General features: G+C 34.0%; 2 protein-coding genes across 2 annotated transcripts; both read left to right on the top strand.

Moving 5' to 3' along the window:
* The first annotated feature begins 743 nt into the window (after positions 1-743).
* Positions 744-5,376, top strand: LOC143545207 (glucose-6-phosphate/phosphate translocator 1, chloroplastic-like). The gene is made up of 5 exons (XM_077037131.1): positions 744-1,226; positions 1,877-2,102; positions 2,982-3,204; positions 3,359-3,572; positions 5,166-5,376. Exons 1-5 carry the CDS (start codon positions 744-746, stop codon positions 5,175-5,177), a joined length of 1,158 nt encoding a protein of 385 aa, XP_076893246.1. The 3' UTR covers positions 5,178-5,376.
* A 2,037-nt stretch (positions 5,377-7,413) lies between these two features.
* Positions 7,414-8,602, top strand: LOC143545206 (uncharacterized). Its single transcript, XM_077037130.1, has 3 exons — positions 7,414-7,455; positions 7,842-8,098; positions 8,372-8,602. Exons 2-3 carry the CDS (start codon positions 7,850-7,852, stop codon positions 8,600-8,602), a joined length of 480 nt encoding a protein of 159 aa, XP_076893245.1. The 5' UTR covers positions 7,414-7,455; positions 7,842-7,849.
* Positions 8,603-8,819: the final 217 nt, after the last annotated feature.

Here is an 8,819-nt window from a genome sequence, read left to right as displayed (position 1 = left end):
TGGGCTTTGAGTCATGCTTCTAAGAAATGTTAGTGGTCTATGCAAAGAAACAAGAGTACATCTAAAAAGATTTTTAAGTCAAGTTGTGGAAGCTAAAGTAATATCTAAAACCAATATCGGAGAACACGTTTTATTTCAAGAACAAGCTTTATACTATCATATAAATAATTTCTTTCAATTTTAAAGGAGGCAACTTTCGCATGGTATATGTTTTGTAATGACGATTAACAATCACTTTCGAGTGTTAGTTTATTTCTTAAACAATCAATTTTCTATCATGGTCAGTTGTGTGTTGCATTGTTCAGAGTAAAAAACAGAGACAAACTTGAAAGTATTATTTTTTTATTAAGATTGTAAACTTTCAAATAAGACTACAATAAGTTGTATATAAAGACATTTTTTTTATGATAACTTCACCATGCACTTTTTTTTTCTTTTGTAATTTGTAATTTATTCTATTCATTCATTAAAAACAAACTATTATTTATCAAACCCGTGTATTGCACGGTAGTTTTAAATAAAGAAAAACATTAAAGAAAAAGTATATGAACATTCAAATCATATATGGCATGCTAATTTCTAGTCCCCTTTATAATAAATTCTTGATCAAAATAGGACTTATTTGATTCCTATTAAAACTCTATATTTCTACACTAATACACACCAAAAAACCAAAATCAAAGATCAAGGGTTTATTGTTTATCAAATCTTTCAATTCTTCAGCTCTTGATCCCACATTCACCATGATGTTCTCTTTATCTTTAAAGCAATCAACTTTACCACCAATTCCCAAAATCACCAATCACCGGACAATTACAATTTCTCCGGTGAAATCAATATCTTTACCACCCAAAATCAACAAACCATTACATGTTTCTTTAATTCAAACATATGGGTCATTACAATCTTTAAAACATGATGATGATGATCATAGAGAGAAATCAGTTACTGTTTGTAAGGCATATGAAGCTGATGGTGATGAGTTTGTTGTTGAGAAAACTGAAGCTGCAAAAAGGGTGAAAATTGGGTTTTATTTTGCAACATGGTGGTTCTTGAATGTGATCTTTAATATTTATAATAAGAAGGTGTTGAATGCTTTCCCATACCCTTGGTTGACTTCAACTTTGTCTCTTGCTGCTGGATCAGCCATCATGTTAGTCTCTTGGGCTACTAAAGTTGCTGAACCACCCACCACTGATCTTGATTTCTGGAAAGCTTTGTTTCCTGTAAGCAAGTTTTGATCTTTTTAGGGTTTATGATATGGGGTTTTGATCATTTGTGAATAAATTGATTTGGGTGTTGTTTATTGTGTTACATATAGGGTTTATGACATGGGTTTTTGTTTCTTGTTGAACAAATGTTTAATTTATTTTATTCTTTAATTGTTGATTTCATAAATGTGGTTACTTAATTTGTGTTTTTGTGATTTGGGTATGTTCCATTAACTTATAAATTACTAAAATTTAGGTTATTTATAGTTATTTTGATATTGGACATGTTGAATGGGCTCATACATGTGTTTCCTGTAAGCATGTTTTGGTTTTTTAAGGGTTTATGACATGGGTTTTGGTTATTTGTGAATAAATTGATTTGGGTATGTCCTATTGACTTGTAAAATACTAAAAAGTTTGGTAATTTATGATTATTTTGATATTTGACAGGTTTCTTGGGCTCACATAATTGTTCAATGTAAACATGCTATGATCTTTTTAGGGTTTATGATCTGCGTTATGTTTAATTATCCATGGTTTGATTTGGCTGTTGTTTATTTATGTTAATCTGAGATGTATGATATTTTCTTTAAGTTTTGCTAAAGTTCATAAATGGGGTTTCTTGTATTTGTTTTTGTGTTTGATAATTAGTTGATATATAACAGGTTGCATTGGCACACACAATTGGCCATGTAGCAGCAACTGTAAGCATGTCTAAAGTTGCTGTTTCTTTCACACACATAATCAAAAGTGGCGAGCCTGCTTTTAGTGTGTTGGTTTCAAGATTCGTGTTAGGAGAAGCGTTCCCGATGTCGGTTTACTTGTCTCTTCTACCAATCATTGGTGGTTGTGGTCTTGCCGCCCTTACGGAACTCAATTTCAACATGACCGGTAATTGCAGAACTTGAATTATTAAAGTATATTTTTTTTGCATAAAATATGTGCATACTTTTTCATTTGTCTCATTATAGTCTTTGTTCTTTTTGTGTGTCTGAGTCATTAAGACTTAAGAAGTTAAGAGATGTCTTTGTGTACCTTTTGGGTCATTTTCATAATTGACAAGTTTGTTTTATATAAAATTCAACATAATGTAGATGTCTGACATTTTTATGAAAATTTTTGGCCTGCGCACAAAGCAAACACACGAACAGAACATTTTCGTGTTGGTTTGTTTAACTCTTAACCCAACAAACGATTTAACATGAACAATTAGAAGAACGAAGTTTCTTGTTCGCGTTCGTTCATTAAGAAAATGAACATGCTTTTATGTTCATTCGTTAACAGTAAAAACGAACAGTTGACGAGCGTAAACGAATAGTGTGTTGGTCCTAAAAAGTAATTATCACTACGCCTAAAGAGTTTAAATGAATATATTAACGAGTGTAAACAAACAAACGTAAATGTACGTTTAACAACATTGATGAACGAATGAGACATGTGTTCATGTTCGTTCATTTAAGTAAATGAACAAAGAAATTTGTTCACATTTGTCGTTTCTTAGATAAATGAACTTCCCGCGGAACCATTCACTAAACATTCGGTTTTTTTACTGGCCTACATGAAATTGACCTTTTCATATAAAATATTATCAATTTCAACAGTCTGTTTTTTGCATAACAAATTATACAAACGGGACACAGTGTCATCTTTTAATAACTCTGGTATACAAAAAAAATATCGAATGCTACAGGACAAAAGAAAAGGAACGTTGGTATTTTACACCAATAAAAACTTTTTTAAAACAGTTCTAATTTGCTGATGTTTTTTTAGGTTTTATGGGGGCTATGATATCCAATTTGGCGTTTGTGTTTAGAAACATATTTTCTAAAAGAGGCATGAAGGGGAAATCTGTTAGTGGGATGAACTATTATGCTTGTTTATCAATGTTATCACTTTTGATCCTTACACCATTTGCAATCGCTGTTGAAGGCCCAAAAATGTGGGCTGCTGGATGGCAAAACGCCGTCTCTGAAATCGGGCCCCACTTTATATGGTAACCATATGATATCAACCTTCTATTTTTGTCACATTCCACTATAGTGTGCTTAAATGAGTTTAGCTTTTGTTTATTCATTCTTTCATGTTTGTTTTATTTCTTAATAAATGGCTAAACGACGGTTTATGTGGTTGATATATGTGTGTTATAGGTGGGTGGCGGCCCAAAGTGTATTCTATCATTTGTACAATCAAGTTTCATATATGTCACTTGATGAAATCTCTCCATTGACATTTAGTGTTGGAAATACAATGAAACGTATATCGGTTATTGTTTCATCTATCATCATTTTCCATACTCCGGTTCAACCGATCAATGCGCTTGGAGCTGCAATCGCCATTTTCGGAACTTTCTTGTATTCTCAGGTACCTTCTTGCTTTTATTCTAATTACATTTTACATATAGTTTCTATCTTTCGCATTTTCAACAATCTTACAAATTAAATTAATTTCGCTAGTTTGATAGTATTATGGCTCGTTGGATCAGGGTATCTTTTATCTCTAACAGATCAACTGGTGAATTTTTAAAAATTACCTGAAAATGTGTTGAACAGGTTGAAAATCACCCCAATTGTATCTTAAAAAAAATAAAACCTTGTAAATCGTTTTTTAAAATTTAGGCTCTTTATTGACATATTTTGTGAAAGGGTTGCTTTGGGTTATGTTTAGTTAAACACATAAATTAAAAGTAGAGTATTAAGTGTCAAACGCATTGAAAGTCGCCTGAAGAGTATTTTTTTAATGCATAAAACAAAAGGTTATATTTTTATTTAAATAATATATAATTTTGGTGATCGTATATGATGCTAATTACTACAAAATGTAAAAAAACAAGTGTTTTATGTTTGTCTGCTAATTTTAGGGTGAAATATATTGTTTTCAGTAAGCAGATTCAGATTGCTATAAACCAATTATTCTCGATGGATTCAAAATTACAAGCATGCCCGTATGGTAAAATAATTTCAAGAACTCGAATTTATAAAATAATATAGCAATGTTTTAGGCTAGATGTTGGCCCTGCTTGCGGTGCGCACATATGATGTATATATGTGTGAACCCTCGGGTGGGCAAAAGTGAAATTGCACTAATTTTGACGTTATTTTACTAATCTCGTGAAAATAACGTTAAAAGTGACGGACGGTTAATCAGGCATCATGTAGTGGCGTTGATAGCCGAAAGACAAGGGTACATGCACCGATCAGCCGGTGTCCCGATGATTGAGTGCTATGTGCCTTATGTCCAAGGCTTGATGCAAAACTACTATCGAGCCGGGGGTCTCACCGGAAGCAGCCTCTCTATCCTTATGGGGTAGAGGTAAGGCTGTCTACATCTTACCCTCCTCAGACCCTACTATAGCTTTGCTATTGGTGGGATATACTGAGTACGATGATGATGATGATGATGTTTTAGGCTAGATGTCATATCATACCGAAAGCAAAACCTTCAGGCATCTGAAATCCTTTTGTCATTCTTGGTTCTTGAAAAAGATGCAAGAATCTAAAGATTCATGAATTTTCATCAAAGCGCCTTGAAATACTCGACTCCATGGAGGAAAAAGTTATGATTTTTTAGATGCTTTTGGTGTTTAATTCAAACTGTATTGTCAATAAGTGACTATTTATATCTTTTAGAAGAAATCTGGACAAAAAACAAAAGAAATCTTGATAATAATTCTGCACCACTACAATGCGATAAGGTTAGAGCCTGGGATATGTTTAAGTTCATACATGTATCTCTTAGTGAAAAAATGTATCAGTTGGCCGATTGACCGTTTTTTAATAGAAGTTGCATGTTTGACTAGAAAAGTCAAACTTTGTAGTTGGTCAAATGGGTGGGTTGGGCAACGGTCAAAGGCCAAAAACATCCATTTACTCGCATTATCCTTCTGTCTTTTTGTTATCATTTTATGGCCTTGTTGTGCATTTACTTATAATATCATTTTTTGTTTAATTTGAAAAGTCGAAGCAGTGAAGATTGAAGATTTACAAGGTTGTAGGATACAATCTACATTCATGGTTGCAGAACAAGGTGAGATAGCAGCTTGTAGATAATAAGAATGGATGTGCATTGATTGTTTAGATTTTGTAGAAAGCACTAGACTTTTTTGCCCCCAAGATTGTGGGTGGTAAGAAAATTGAGTTTTTGTTTTCTTTTCAATAAACTTCGGCAAATTCGGTATTAGTTATTTTTCGTAATGACAGCTTCTGATTATTTAATTAGTCTACTCTGCCTTCGCACTATGATCCCTGCACCAAAAGATTATATAGGTTTCTTAATGTAGGCCCATTTTACCAGACATGTATACTAACTACATTCAGTTTTAATTAGAGTTAGAACTTGCATTGATTGCAGCACTGTTTAACTTTGAAATGGATTTAATTTGTCTGTTTTGAGTTTTGTTTTCGAACGCCAATAAACGCGTCACATCAGCTGCTACATCAGATATCACCCGTTCTTCAAACCCCTTCAACGGGGCGCCTGTCCCCTTTTGTGCCGCTGCCACGTCTTCGTCCACTTCTTAGCAATGGAATGCACTTAGAAACATGCTTTCATAAATGTATGATTATAAAATTGGGTTAATCCTACTTTCTAATACATAAAATATAATGCTTTAAAACATATTTTGAATGCATGTTGTTATGTCACCAAGTTTTAGACTTTTTAGGGAATACAAAATGTCGTGATCTACTAACATAATGCGAAGACAACATGATCTACCACTAACATAAGGAGGGGGGGGGGGGGGGGGGGGGGGCTAACAAATATAACTAAAGAGCAGTCTGGTGACATAATAGCCCTTTGCCATGATGGTTTTGGTGCTAAACCATAACTACCTTAAACTACATCGTTTATGTTATATTTAAAATGGTTTTCCGATATTTATAAATTGCTTAATGGCTTAAAAGATTTCCGCTCAATAAATAAAGACTTCATGTCATATTTAAAAAATGACCATCGACATCTTTTCTTGTCTTTCTCCATAATTCACATAAAATGAATTTAATGATCAAGGAATTGATGAACGAGACAAATTCACATGTCTTTCTCCATAGAGTCGAAGCACCAATTTCTTGAACATTAAATTCAATTTATGAATCTCTATGGAGAAAGACATGTGAATTTGTCTCGTTCATCAATTCCTTAACCATTAAATTCATTTTATGTGAATTATGGAGAAAGACAAGAAAAGATGTCGATGGTCATTTTTTAAATATGACATGAAGTCTTTATTTATTTTCTTAAGTTTCCAATTAGAAATCATTTAGTTTCGATAGAGACTAATCGAGTTTTGTTTGAGAAATCATTTTTTTGTAAAAATGCTTAAGGAGAGATTATAATAAATACTTTTGAAGTAATTTAATAGTCATAAAATAAACCATACCTCTTCTTCTTATCCAGCTAAGTGAACCTTTTAAGTTGAATTTTTCAAGTGACCAACCCAACCAGTTTGTTCCATACGGCCTCCTGCCTCAACGGTACTCTTATGGCTCCAGGGCTCCAGGTTTTGCAAAATTCTTAAAGATGAACTTGATGGATAATAATAACTATTTATTTCACAACTGTTCTTCCCAGGAGAATAACTTCTTGGTACTTACATAATATTCTCCTTTAGCAAGGAGATTACTCACTACCAGATATAACTAAAGAGCAGTCTGGTGACACAATAGGTTGGGGACAACATACCGTCGGCGACGGGATAGCCTAGACAACACATCGCCAACGACTAATTCCGACCACATGTCTTTCTATGATTTGCCATACGGTTTAATCAACAAAAGATAAGGCATATTCGTTTAAAAGTTGACATGCATGGATCATATAAATCCAAAAGTTAGAGTTTCAATGACTGCAAAAGTTATGACAAACATGTAAAGTAATGACTAGAAAAGATCAGTCCAAGGAGTGGACTTTAGTATGAAGTTTTATCAAGCTCGCATGTTAAAGTTTCAATGACTTGGCCATATTATCATGATCACATTGCTAACGGCAACGCGATAGGTTGAGGACAATTTTGAAAACAAAAGGTTACATGGGACAAATATGAAATCTCTTTATTTTTAGGGGCATTTTGGGAATTTTCTCAATTCATAATATGCCAACTAGTCAGTAAAAAAGAGAATTAATATTATGTTATGTTGGATATAAATTATTATCAGTCCACTAAACAGTATGACTTTTGAGTTTCCATCCCTACTAACTAGCAGTCAGTCGAATACTCTGTGTCTCCTTTTGATCAACACATCTTCTTGTAAGTGATCGGAATCCTGCTATATTAATTATCATATAATATATGTGCATCAGTTTGATTGTTTTTATGATGCTAATGAATATTCAGTATAAGTTAAGGTTATGAGTGAGATGTAGATGAACTTAGAGAAGAAGCTCTAAATTTAAACAATACGTTGACAGTTTATGATAATGACTAACATAGATGATACCTCATACATACCAATGTAAGACAAAAAAATAATATGAAATTATCAATCTACTGTATTCTATTCTATGACTGCAATGATACTTTCTTTGAGCTTTCATAATTAAATAGTTATATTTTGTCAAAACTTTACTGATAACCAACAGATCGACGGGTATTTTTTGTAAGCTCTAAATCATCTTCTGCTGCTGCGATTTCAGAACTCAAAATGTCAGCAGTTACTCAAAATCCAGGTCTCTATCCCCTAGCTGACTTATCTGATCAACTCAATGAAGAATGGAAGAAGGCTCTTGTACACTCCAATGGAACCCTGAACAAAGCTGGTCTCAAGAGGAATATCGAGGCAAATAAGAAGATTCCACATGGATTTCTTCAAGGGTTCAAAGCAAAGTACCCTGAGTTTCAACTTCCTCAACTGAATCCAGATGCTACACCAGAAGCAACCATACCAGTCGCTGTAAGTAATATTAGAACTAGGCCTATAACCGAACACCAACAGATGCATATATGTTCATGCTTATTCATTTAAATTTATTTGAACATGAACACAAACACGAACATATAATCGAACGCATTTATGTATTCATGCCCGTTCATAAAGAAAATGGGCATGTTCGTTCATTTAAAACTTGCAAACTTCCTGTCGAACATTTCATGAACGTTCCGTTTGTTTACAACAGTCTATATCTAGCATTAGAATTGAAATGACACAAATGATACTTTTGTTCAGGCTTCGCCGTCTGACGAGGAAAGGAGTTCAAGCGGTGGCAAGAGGAAATTCTCGTGGTTAATACATGAGTGGGTAGGAAATACAGATGAGCTAAATGCCCGCGAAGCAGATGGTACACTAAAACCACTAAAGGAATGTACTGGTTCTTTTCAAGAGAATGGTCACCAGATTGGTCCAGGTATCGATGTCCCTCAAGGTGTGCTGGCTATGATCCAGAAGAGTTGGCGTTAGGTAGTCTCAGAAAGAGGGAGTATATGATAGTGCCAAGTAACTGGCCAGTGGATGAGTGTCCTATAGCGTCTATAGGTGCAGGCTCAGATGCTTACAAGGTTCCTACCCCTACAAATGCTGCGGTCTATGCTTTAGCCAAGGAACAGGCGAAGGATCTCAAGTTTTCAGATGACGATCAAATCAAATGGGCTCTCCTAAGGTTAGAGGCGTTTAAATC

The sequence above is a fragment of the Bidens hawaiensis genome, unplaced genomic scaffold (assembly GCF_021521415.1).
Source record: "Bidens hawaiensis isolate Kalapana, Puna unplaced genomic scaffold, B.hawaiensis_p1.1 tig00013870_1, whole genome shotgun sequence".
NCBI classification, from domain to species: Eukaryota; Viridiplantae; Streptophyta; class Magnoliopsida; order Asterales; family Asteraceae; genus Bidens; species Bidens hawaiensis.
The sequence above is the reverse complement of the archived record's forward strand: the minus strand, read 5'-3'. Positions and strand labels throughout refer to the sequence as shown.

Coding starts and splice junctions, on each gene's coding strand:
- LOC143545206 (XM_077037130.1), top strand. CDS start 7,850: ATGTCAGCAGTTACTCAAAATCCAGGTCTCTATCCCCTAGCTGACTTA. Junction 8,099..8,371: donor AAGCAACCATACCAGTCGCT/GTAAGTAATATT, acceptor ACTTTTGTTCAG/GCTTCGCCGTCTGACGAGGA.
- LOC143545207 (XM_077037131.1), top strand. CDS start 744: ATGATGTTCTCTTTATCTTTAAAGCAATCAACTTTACCACCAATTCCC. Junction 1,227..1,876: donor TCTGGAAAGCTTTGTTTCCT/GTAAGCAAGTTT, acceptor GATATATAACAG/GTTGCATTGGCACACACAAT. Junction 3,205..3,358: donor ATCGGGCCCCACTTTATATG/GTAACCATATGA, acceptor TGTGTGTTATAG/GTGGGTGGCGGCCCAAAGTG.